This window comes from Asparagus officinalis, chromosome 3, assembly GCF_001876935.1.
Source record: "Asparagus officinalis chromosome 3, Aspof.V1, whole genome shotgun sequence".
In the NCBI taxonomy this organism is placed as follows: domain Eukaryota; kingdom Viridiplantae; phylum Streptophyta; class Magnoliopsida; order Asparagales; family Asparagaceae; genus Asparagus; species Asparagus officinalis.
Genome location: NC_033796.1, coordinates 33,042,334 through 33,054,716, shown reverse-complemented (window position 1 = coordinate 33,054,716; position 12,383 = coordinate 33,042,334). Strand labels below are relative to the sequence as shown.

At 38.9% G+C, this 12,383-nt stretch overlaps 1 protein-coding gene and 1 long non-coding RNA gene across 3 annotated transcripts; one reads left to right on the top strand and one right to left on the bottom strand.

Annotated features, from left to right (window-relative positions):
- Window positions 1,022-6,024, top strand: LOC109833688. 2 transcript variants are annotated; one of them, XR_002245320.1, is made up of 4 exons: window positions 1,022-3,324; window positions 4,246-4,607; window positions 4,728-5,465; window positions 5,555-6,024. It is a non-coding gene; the product is annotated as an uncharacterized LOC109833688 (long non-coding RNA). The 2 variants fall into 2 exon arrangements; XR_002245319.1 differs by having other exon boundaries at window positions 1,024-4,607.
- On the bottom strand, window positions 8,524-12,222 carry LOC109834915. The gene is made up of 4 exons (XM_020402929.1): window positions 11,971-12,222; window positions 11,546-11,868; window positions 10,701-10,833; window positions 8,524-8,736 (listed from the first exon to the last, which is right to left on the bottom strand). Exons 1-4 carry the CDS (start codon window positions 12,220-12,222, stop codon window positions 8,524-8,526), a joined length of 921 nt encoding a protein of 306 aa, XP_020258518.1.

Genomic DNA, 12,383 nt, shown 5'->3' with positions numbered 1-12,383 from the left:
AATCATTCTTTTTCTAAGCAGTTAGAGAGAATAAAGTCAAACACAATTCTTTTATTCATTTTCTTATTACAAAATTTCCGACAAACAACTGTACTTATACTATATCAAAAGGTTTTAGATAGAGTTTTCATATTTGTTTCATTTTTACTATATCTAACAATTTGTTATGTGTATTATGTTGATTCTTAAGGTTTTAGATCTAGTTGTGGAGTATTGGAATTCTTGTGGGTATTTAATTAAATGAATGATTTTGGATGCAGATAACTTTTTAAAATGATCGACCCTCAATGACCAGTCGTTTGTTAAAATGATCGACCCTCAATGGACGCCTCCACTTGTGGGATCTATAAAAGTTAACTTTTTATCGAGATTAGATGCAGATAAAGCAGCAGGAAGATATTTTACAATGGCACGAGATCACAATGGAAACTTTTTAGGGTTTCATCGAGATCGGTCGGATGACAAAAGAAGCACCAACATTCTGATGGATGTAATGAAACTTTGCCACCAGTTCGGAGCCCTCAAGCTGGCTAGTTATCTAGTCAATATCTAAGAAAGGAATATTTAGAGGGGAGGTTAGTCTACCCATCTTATAATCAGTGAATTCTTTCATGAGCATTTCCTTGAAGAAGTAAATAAAATTTTGCAGAAGGCTCTTCATGTAGTGAATGTCCTTGTACCCAACGTTCCTACGGAACTTAAATCTCTCCCTCCTGTGCAGCTTCCGTTCGTTGTTCAATGCATCTTTATGGACCTCTATGGGATTTTCGCTGATACATTCTAACATTTAATCTGGCAAAGTATAATAGTAACATTATAACATGTATCATTAAGCATGTTTTGATCTACCAAATTGTATACCAAGATAGCATCTATTTTCTCCTGTAACTTCTCTGAGCACTGCCCCACACAGAACACTTGATATGCTTGAAACGGTTGGTGCTAAAGCTGATGGTGGAGATGCTGCAGCATGAGCTCTTGCTACAGCTTAAGGGGATGATTTAAAAACTGATCGAGATTATAATAAGGTGGTTGGAATTTTTACAATTGGAGCATCTATTGCATTGATTGCGTATGCTGTAAAATGTGAAACTAAGACAGGTTTTGCCATAATTGCTCTCGTAATAGTTGTCATCGGATTGCTAATTACTATAATTGGGATGGGCCTGGCCGCGATAAAGAAACTTAGTCGAAATGAGACAAGAAACTTCACCTTCAGTTACCTCTTCCTTATTTTATTGTATGCCATAGCAGACGCTGTTTCCAATGAGTATAAGAAAGTTTGAGTGATCTTATGGTTGTGAAGATTTGTTTATCTAGTCCAAAGATTTGGTGATGGTTATGTTAGGTGTGTAGTGTAGATACGTGTGTGCAAACCTAAACTAACCAATTTTTGTTTTTGCCTTGTGATTCTCAAAAACTCACATATCATGGGTATACTATGGTGGTTGTTGACGGTTGCTATAGTTTTATTATGGTAATCAATCCCTTGTTGCCATATTTTTTCCTGCTATATAACTATTTGCTGTAAAACTTTAGATTGCAGCTCTTTTGTCATGAACAAGTTATGGACTAAAGTTTTATTTCTTAGTTGAGTGTTTGGCGTGAAGGTTGTTTTGGGAACTAATGAGTCCAAAGTTTATTGTTCCTTGTTCTACATTTGATCCCTCTTGTTTTTGTTTTATTTTTCTCTGAGAAACCATTTGTGCCTTTTCGGTTTGTGGTGGGGATAAAAAATTGCAAGGCCTGAATAGTGAGGAAGCAATTCAGCTACAGTGGAAATATGAATGTGCTTCAAGGAAGTCAAAACTTTTATGACAAAAGAGCTGCAATCTAAAGTTTTACAGCAAATAGTTACATAGCAGGAAAAAATATGGCAGCGAGGGATTGATTACCATAATAAAACTGTGGCAACCGTCAACAACCACCATAGTATACCCATGATATATGAGTTTTTGAGAATCACGAGGCAAAAACAGAAATTGGTTAGTTTAGGTTCGCACACTCGTATCTACACTACACACCTAACATAGCCATCACCAAATCTTTGGACTAGATAAACAAATCTTCACAAGCATAAGATCACTCAAACTTTCTTATACCCATAGGAAACAGCGTCTGCTATGGCATATAACAAAATAAGGAAGAGGTAACTGAAGGTGAAGTTTCTTGTCCCATTTCGACTAAGCTTCTTTGTCGCGGCCAAGCCCATCCCAATTATAGTAATTAGCAAACCGATGATAACTATTACGAGAGCAGTTATGACAAAACATGTCTTAGTTTCACATTTTAGTATTTTACAGCATACGCAATCAATGTAATAGATGCTCCAATTGTAAAAATTCCAACCGTCTTATTATAATCTCGATCAGTTTTTAAATCATCCCCTTAAGCTGTAGCAAGAGCTCGTGCTGCAGCATCTCCACCATCAGCTTCAGCACCAACCGTTTCAAGCATATCAAGTGTTCTGTGTGGGACAGTGCTCAGAGAAGTTATAGAAGAAAATAGATGCTATCTTGGTATACAATTTGGTAGATCAAAACATGCTTAATGATACATGTTATAATGTTGTTATTATACTTTGCCAGATTAAAGGTTAGAATGTACCAGCGAAAATCCCATAGAGGGCCATAAAGATGCGTTGAACAACGAACGAAAGCTGCGCAGGAGGGAGAGATTTAAGTTCCACAGGAACGTTGGGTACAAGGACATTCACTGCATGAAGAGCCTTCTGCAAAATTTTATTATTTACTTCTTCAAGGAAATGCCCATGGAAGAATTCACTGATTATAAGATGGGTGGACTAACCTCCCCTCTAAATATTCCTTTCTTAGATATTGACTAGATAACTAGCCAGCTTGAGGGCTCCGAGCTGGCGACAGAGTTCCATTACATCCATCAGAAGATTGGTGCTTCTGCTTTTGTCATCCGACCGACCTCGATGAAACCCTAAAAAGTTTCCATTGTGATCTTTTGCCACTGCAAAATATCTTCCTGCTGCTTTATCTGCATCCGATTTCGATAAAAAGTTAACTTTTAGGGTCAATCATTTTAACAACCGATTGGCCAATGTTGAGGAGCCGGCGGGTGACGGAGTCTAAGGAGGTTCTTGTGAATAAATGGCCTGGCATCGCTCTATCGAAGAGAGGATTCGTGGTGGTGTCCGGTTGAAGAGTCGGAGGCGCAAACGAACAAATACTCGCCGCGGAGACGGGGCTCAACGGTGGTGGGGGCGGATGGTCAGAGGGACAACGGTGGTGTCGGGATGGTCGGACGCGCCTCTGTCAAAGCAGCACTCCCGTCGTCACAGCTGTTCGAACACAGGTGACGGTGGCAAACCTCAACCCAAACCCTAGCTGCTGAACTTAGTTTTCTTATTGAGTTTAAATTGTTATTGCGTTTTCGAAACTCAAACCAATCAGGTATAAGTTTTTCAACTTAACAGGTTTGACCCGCATTAATTTGAAACCCGAAATTCATTTAGTGCTAGATTTCAAGTTAAACAGATTTGACCTGATATAACTTTAAACTGGAAACCCGATTATGAATAGGATATATGATATCGGGTATGACTCGAACCCAAGTTCAAAACAAACTTAATTTTGCAAAACGGGTCTGACTCGAGAACAAAACGCGAACCCGAACTTTGTTAGTTTTTAATTTTATTGTAAAATTATTGAAACCCCTGATCGACCCAAAAAAAATTCTAACCTCCATCGGGTTCTCAAACATGCTGTAAATTTAGTTATGGCCCCCTGATTGATCCAAAAATTATTTTGCAGTTCACCAGTTTATTAATTTGCTATAAAAATTATTTTAGCTCCCTGATTCATGCTGAAATTGTTTTAGAGCCCATCTGAGTATTAAGGCTAATGTTTTATTAGTCCCTAACTGTGGCGCAAATTGTTTTAATGTCCATATACATGTATAATTTAGTTTCTTTTATTGAAAAGATTATTCAACTCTTATTGAATTGTTAGGATTGATATTGTATCATGTATATTTTTGAAATACACGTGACATGAATGTGTTGATTTTAAATTGTTTAAATTTAACAATTCATGTGATTAAAGTAATTGCGTGGAAAATTACTGTTCGGTCCAGAATATGTTCTAAATTTTTTATTAAATATAAACAATTTAAAACTTGTTAGAAATTGACTGCTTATTGAAATTTTCTATATAAATGAAAACTGCTGGACAATCTTTATTCTCATTTCTCACAATCTTTCTTAAGATTTTACAGGGACCTGGCTTGAGTTTTGTGGGCACTGGCTACTTAATGCAGCTCCATCCTTCTTTGTCCAGGCTTAGGGCAAGCCTTGCAAGGACTAATGTTTTAAGCATGACATTTGCAGAGTCTAGTCTCAACTGTTTATTTTGCAATATGCTATTTAGAAATGAAGATTCTAGCCTTTGCAGTGATTTAAATGTGAAAGTATTTAAAGGCCAAGAGGGTAGATAGACATGCTGTACTTGCACATGAACTGCTGGTTTTAGTATGTTGTTGAGTAGATTATACTCTTAACATCAAAATAAAATAGCGAAGCAGGGTTTGTACCTGACAAAGTCTTCCTTGCTGCTGACTTCAATTTCTCCTTTTTTCGTGTACGTATTTCTTCCTCGATGACATGCTGAAGAGTATCCTGTTAACTGTTATTATTGGGATTTTCAAGAGCCATTCTAAAATCTAAGTCAACATTTCTCTAAATGGTGTATATGCTTCAGGTTGTAAATGCTTCAGAGAAATCAAAGGCCAAAGGAGCAAGAAATGGTGAGCTTGTTGCTGCCAAGGCTCAACAGACATCATCTCAGCTAGTCAATCATGGCCAGCGCCTGCCTGCTACAAAACCTGACATTGTGAATACTTCTCTGGCTGGGAATTCTCAAGTCCTCAACGGAGAGAAGAATGACACCTCTACTAATCTCATAGATGGACCACCTGTAACTATGACTAGCAAAGTGGCAACATCAGTTGATAGCGTTCCATCAGTTAACAATTCAATTCCACATTTGAAGTTGACGCCAACCAATGCGAAACTCAAGCTAATGGCGTAGGAGGCGAGAAGAAACCTCCATTTGTCACAAGACATAAACAACTCTTCTTTAATTCCATCCGGAAGCTAGCAGAAGAGAAAAGTTGTGTATTGCATCGTTATTCTGATCGTGAAGTGAGCTCTGCTACATCATCATCTTCATCCGAGCCATCAATGCCCAATTCAGTGATCAAATCAGATGAGCAGATACTTGGAGTTTGTGCAGCTTCTGCCTGTGAGGAAAAGAACCTTCTTGCAACTTCGGATTCTGGTTTAGAGCCTTCAGTTGCTGAGAATGACAATGACAATATGCGCAATGAAGAACCTGAAACCTTAGTTGCTTTGGATGAAGAAGAAAAAGCATTTTTGGATTCACTTGGATGGAGCGAAAATGCTGGGGAGTATGGAGATTGAGTCTTTTGTCTAGAGGGTAAAATGAATCTCTGTAGGTTTTTTTAATCATGCTTATCTGCTTTTCGAGGGGGCTTCTTATTTCTAGCTGAGTTCTTAAATTTGCAGCGTGAGGAGAAACTGGGACCAGTTCTCAATTTCGAGGGGGGTCTTCCAGAGTCTCAGCAAGATGGCAGTGAGTCTCGGCAGGATGGCAGTGAGTCTCTACAAGATGGTAGTGAGTCTTGGCGGGATGGCAATCTGGATTGAGTTTGTCCATCTTGGCGGGATGGCGGCAAGTTTTAATTTTTTTTTGTTAATTGATGGCGATCGCGTTTGAAAGACAGGGATCTGATTGGAGCGAAGAGGAATCAAAAGTCTAAGATGTTTTCTCAATGTGAAAGAGGGTGAGCTATAATTTTTTTCAGCCCTTTTGCTTCCTTCAAGAATGTAAAAAAGAATGCGTGGAATGCAAAATAAGATGATGGATTGATCGGAGTCAAGGAAGGTAGATATAAGTTTTCTAGATATCTGCACAGTATTGGAAATCTTATTGCTTAATTTTTCCTTTGATGAAAAAAAATGGTATCTTTTGTTTATCGTCGGTTCTTATGCGCTAGTATTTAAAGAGCAGGAAAAAAAAAAGTTCGGGTTGATCTTTAGTATATACAAGCAGTTGGCGTGAGCTCCAGGCTGTTTTCGGAAATTGAAACCAATTTGTTCATCCTCGTAATTTTTAGAAAGTGACGGTGTTATCGTGGAATCAGCTGTAGGATTCATAGAGGAGAGGTCCAAATCTAGTAGAGCTGCAAGAGATAGATGTAGAAATATAAAATGAGTTCTCTACATGGTCACGCGCTACGAATGCTGCTGAAACATTTTAGTGTGAAGAAACATGTTTATGGGAGATAGAGTTCTATCGCGAGGATCAATACGGTTTAATTTTTTGCTGTTTACTGTTTACGAAAGAAGATTGGATGAATAAATTCCAATAAACAACGCTTAGATGGGAACTAGTTTGTCGACTAATAAGCTGACCGCATAAAACTAAAGGAAAGGGAGGGAGGAGAGGGAGAGGTGGAGGAGGAAGGAGATTGAGGGGTTAGGGTTTGTGATTGGAGCTGGTTTATAACGTTGGAAGCCACGCTAGCAGCCATGTTAACACCACGTGAGGCATCACGTGAAAATTTTCTCCAGAAATTTGGGTCCGGCCAAATTTGAGGCCTATTTATTGCCAGAGAAAAAATAATATACGAATATGTCTTCGGAAAAAATACATACCAAATTGTCACAAATGGTACATAAATTATACCAAGTTGGTATTTTTGCCCTTATAATGGTGATCCTTTGAATGGCCTATCACTTAATGGCTTCCTTAATAAGCTGATGCGGAAAAAGCCGAAGGTAAATAAGAAAGCAGAAGGTGGATTATAGATCGCACCTTTAAGAAAGGTGTGTTGGCGCCTATGGTTAAATCTGGAATAATACAGATATATAATATAAAAAGCAGAACAAAAATTTGAAGTGCAGTAATTTAAAATTTTCAACTCATCTGCTGTGCGTTTGTAAAACGCTATGTTTAAAGCATTATTTGGCCTACTCCGGTGCAAGGATCCCAAGATCAAATTGCTTCCAAGAATAGCAGTCTAGTACTCTGGTGTGCACCGTCCCAGTACTGTCAAGATCTCCTCTATCTATAAGGCAAATATCTCATCGATCTATCAGGCAAAGATCTCCTCGATCTATCAGGCAAAAGATCTCCTCGATCTATCAGGCAAAATTCTCAGGCAAAAGATCTCCTCGATCTATCAGGCAAAATTCCTATAAGCACCAGCTATTTTACAATCTATATATGTATATATTGATTGTTGTTTTTGGAATGACCTATAAGCACCAGCTATTTTACAATCTATATATGTATATATTGATTGTTGTTTTTGGAATGAATTTTCTTTAAGGATTTGATGTCTATTTATAGCGTTTGGGAAAATACTATGCACTAATAAAATAACATATTTTACTATGCATGTGGGGCCCACGCTCTTATTTTTTTAGTAGGGCCCACCACTTTATGTTAATTTCAACAAAAATTTAGGGCAGCCTAATTTTAGGTAGCAGCCCATGTGTGTTTTCTTTGATTAAAAAATTAATATCCAACAATCCCACATAATTTTTTTTTAAACTAGTGTTGTGTAACGGTGTCATCGTTTCAATCGTTGTGCATAAGATAGATGTCGCAAGGACTTGAATCCCCTTTAGACCAACTGAATAACAGATAGATGCATGGTGTCGCAAAACTTGAACCAGCATATGTCTAAAAATCCAGCGATCATACAAGATCAAACTTATATGTGGTAGTTTTCACTTTGAACCACACTTGCCTTTGTCTTTGCCTTTGCCTTGCCTTTGTCTTTACACATTTATGGCCCTGTGCATGCCCTGGTTTCTGCTATGGTTCTAGGTATTTTTCCACAAGACACCATAGGAGACGGTCAAATCTCCACCCATGCATAGGTGAGTTCTTTAGGCATGTTTCATATCAAACATCCCGCATCCGAAATGCTTTGAACTCATTAAAGCTTAAAAAGCCATCCTCTCTCATTATAGGATTCTAGGTGAGTCCTTTAAGTGTGTTCCCTATCTAACACACCGCATCCGAAATGCTTTGGACCCATTAAGGCTTAACAGTCATCCCCTTTACATGATAGGATTCTAGGTGAAAAAAATTAAAGTTTTACTCGGGTAGTTCAGCTAGGTAAAGATAGTATTAGAGGTTGATCAAAGATCAATTAAGTACATCGTTCCTTGCGGAACGCGTTACGCAACCCCCAAATCTTAACTTAGACACCGACTAATCCAAGAAAACTTAAACCCTTTCATTTGTAAATCTTACTTGACTTTTGAACCATTTATCTTGTCATTAGTAACATAAGCTTTGAACTAATAACTTGATGTAAATAATAAGTATTTGTAAGACTACCAACTTTTGCAAATCTTACTTGACTTTTGAACTAATTATCTTATTATTAGTAGCATAAGCTTTGAACTAATAATTTAATAAACATGGTAAGTATTTATAAGACAAGTATTTATAAGACTTACAAAACTTTGAGACCCATTCCAGCAGACGTCCTTTCGACTATGTCCTTTTTCAGACCCTTTGTCAAAGGATCAGCTACATTCTCTGAAGATCGGACGTCAATCACAGAGATGACTCTTTGACAAATGAGCTCTCTCAAATAGCCATGCTTCAGATGAATGGTCCGCTTATTTCCATTGAACATCGAGTTTGCTGTCACAGCACTCGCCGCCTAATTATCGTAATAGATAGTAATTGCACCTTGTAATTCCGTCAATGGAAGGTCTCGGAGAATACAACTGAGCCACAAAGCTTCATCTCCCACAACACAGAGTGCGAAGAATTCATATTCCATTGATGATTGTGCAATCATGGTCTGCTTCCCACGAGACGGCAGATCCACCCATGGTGAAGACAAATCCTCTAGTAGATCTGCACTCATCTAGTTCTGAGTACCAGCTCGCATCTGAATAGCCTTCGATTACATCCGGATATCCAGTGTAGAATAGGCCCAGACCTGTAGTTCCTTTCAAGTATCTCATCAATCTCTGGACAACATCCCAATAAAGCTTTCCAGAATTACTTGTAAACCTACTAAGCATTCCTACAGTGAATGCTATATCTGGCCTTGTGCAGCTCATCGCGTACATAAAACTCCTAATGATCTTTGAGTACCTCAGCTGCTCTATTGGTCTTCCAATGTTCGGTCGAAGCTTCTTGTTGTAATCATATGGCACTGACAGTTCTGGCAGGTCGTAGTAGCCATACTTTCTTAGCATGCTCTTGACATAATGAGATTGGGACAATCCAATACCCTCTTCAGAGTATATGATTTTGATTCCAAGAATCATGTTCGTAGTTCCAAGGTTCTTCATGCTGAACTGTGCTGACAGAAATTTCTTGGTAGATATTACTATCTCTAAATCACTCCCTATGATGAGCATATCATCCACATAGAGGCAGATGACCACCACCTTTCTATTAATGACCTTGATATATAGGCATTTGTCAGATTCACTGACTTGATACCCATTGTTGCGAACAACGCCATCGAACTTCTCATGCCAGAATTTTGGTACCTGCTTAAGTTTATATGACTTAACAAGTTTACAAACCTTACCAGCTGGAGCATCAAGTCCTTCTGGTTTCTCCATGTAGATCTCTTCTATGAGATCTCCATTGAGAAAGACAGTTTTCACATCCATCTGATGTATGACGAACCTTTTAATCGCCGCCCATACGATAAGTACTCTGATGGTAGTGATCTTGCAAACTGGTGCATAGATATCAAAAAAATCTATACATTCTTTCTGAGAGAATCTTTCGCCACCAGTCTTGCTTTGTACTTTTCAATAGTACCATCAGGACGAAGCTTCTTCTTGAAGATCCACTTGCAATTGATAGGCCTTGCACCTTCAGGCACATCCACCAGCTCCCAAGTGTGATTTTGGATCAATGAATTCATCTCATCATCTATAGCTTCTTTCCACAGAAGAACGTCTGTTGACTGCATTGCTTCTTGAAAAGTCTGTGAATCTCCTTCCACATTATAGGTGATGAATTCATCTCCAAAATCTTTCTGTCTTCTGAAGCGCTCGGAAGATGGTTCGATAACTCCTTCATCATTGATTGGCTCCTCTTGTGCATTTGATGTATTAGCATTCTCTACTACATCTTTGAGCAATAAGTCTTTATGTTTGATAAACTTATCCTCAAAGAATTCTGCATCCCGAGCTTTAATGATGGAGTTGGTTCCAAGGTCTAGGAACCTTCACGCATTGCTATCTCCAGCAAAGCCAAGAAACACATATCTGTTTGTCTTTGGTCCGAGCTTAGGTCTTCTGATATCTAGAATTCGAACATAGGCAAGACACCCCCACACTTTGAGACTATCCAAAGAATCTGAATATCCCAACCATAACTGATGAGAAGTACTATCAGTTTTGGAATATGGTACTCTGTTCAGAATCCAGCTTGCCATTAGCAAAGCCTCTCCCCAATAGCAGATAGGTAGACCAGATGTGATTAGCATCGAATTCACCATTCGGTCAATGTGCGATTCTTTCTTTCTGCAATCCCATTAGATTGAGGAGAATACGGAGCAGTAGTTTCTGCAATGATTCCATGCTCCTTGAAGTATGCTTCCGATTCCTTAGATCGGTATTCTCCTCCTCTGTCGCTCCTGAGTCTTTTCACATGCAATCCAAGCTGCTTCTCCGCTCGAGTCCGAAACTCGACAAATTTACTGAAGGCTTCATCTTTAGATTTCAGCAGGTAAACATGGCAGAAGCGAGAATGGTTGTCAATGAAGGTGATGAGGTACTTCTTTCTGCCACAAGTGATGAAGCTCTTGAAGTCACAAGTATCTGAATGAATCATATCCAACAGGTTGGTGCTTCTCGTGACACTTGAAAATGGCTTCCTCGTCAGCTTTGCTTGCGCGCAAACTTCACACTTCTCAGGTTTGTTACCCCCACATTTTGGAAGTAATCTTAACTTCTCCATGCTAGATAATTTTCTATAATTTACATGTCTCATCCTATTGTGTCATAACACAGAGGAGTAAGCAGAAGATGATACTTCATTTACAACGGGGTTGGGTACACTCGTACTGATTTTATACATGCCATCAGTACGATATACATTGTCAAAATACATTTTCTTAAAGGATAATACAGCCTTTCCTCCTTGGAAATCCAGCCTCATGCCTGCATCACACAACATGCTTCTAGAGACTAAGTTTTTGACAATTGAGGGAACGTGTTTCACATCCTTCAATGTGAGAGTCTTTCCCGAAGAAAGAGTCAGCACCACAGTCCCAGTTCCAAGAACAGGAACCACAGAACGATCAACCATTGATACGTTCTCTTTGGTAGCAACATAAGAAGAGAACATATCTCTATTGGAGCATACATGACAAGTAGCAACCGTATCTAACCACCAACTAGAGATGTTGCTTGGAGTTGTTATCTGGAAGAGCATGGTCACACAATCATCAACTTGATTGATATTGTGTGTTGTTTTCTTCTTTGGTGCTTTACAGTCTTTGGCAAAATATCCTTGCTTCCCACAGTTGAAGTATTTTGCCGCTCTTCTTGAACTCCTTCTTTTGGACGTTCAGGTTCTTCGGATTCTGATTCTTCTTTATGTTAAAAGATTTATTCTTCTTGAAAGATGAATTATTACCCTTTTTAGAGTTAGTTGCCACCATGTTAGCAGACGCCTTCTGCTTAGCAAGGAGCTCAGTCTTCGTGCGAGTCCGAGTCTCATCCTCGATCCAAATGAACCTCTTCAAATCAGACAGTGTCACCTGTCTTTTCCTTCTCCGAATGTCAGTGGAGAATGACATCCAAGATGGAGGAAGCTTTTTGACAATTGCACCAGAAATGAAGGTTTGAGAAAGACTGATCTTTTCATGCTTCAGCTTCATAACAAGCTTTTCAAGCTCTTTAACTTGAGGCAAAACCTCGGTATCATCTTCAAACTTCAAGTCCAGAAATTTGTCAATGAGGTGAGATTTGGACAGCTTCTCATCATTGTACTGGTCCTCCAGAGCATTCCATATTTCCTTTGCAGAGGGATTGTTGGTGTAAGCATCTGCTAGATGATCTGCCAGACAGTTAAGAAGATAACTCCTGCAGAAGTGATCATCTCTAGCCCAAAGAGGTTTCAGCTTCAGAGTCTTCTTTAGAGTTAGATTTTTCCTCAGAAACCACATAGTAGATTTTCAGGAGTTGCATCTCGAAGATTACTTTCCGATGCCATGCGTTGAAGTTGGAACCGTCAAAGTTCTCTAACTTAAGACAGTCCACTCCAAGAGTCCTCGTAGGATCCATTGTAGATCAAAATAATGCTTTAAGATTGTTGGCGCCTGTGGTT

What these genes read in the sequence shown, in the direction of transcription:
- LOC109834915 (XM_020402929.1), bottom strand. Translation starts at nt 12,222, where the DNA reads ATGTGGTTTCTGAGGAAAAATCTAACTCTAAAGAAGACTCTGAAGCTG. An exon ending in AGGATATTTTGCCAAAGACT is followed by an intron (nt 10,834 to 11,545) that starts GTAAAGCACCAA and finishes CACTTGTGGCAG; the next exon opens with AAAGAAGTACCTCATCACCT. An exon ending in AGAAGCAGCTTGGATTGCAT is followed by an intron (nt 8,737 to 10,700) that starts GTGAAAAGACTC and finishes TACGATAATTAG; the next exon opens with GCGGCGAGTGCTGTGACAGC.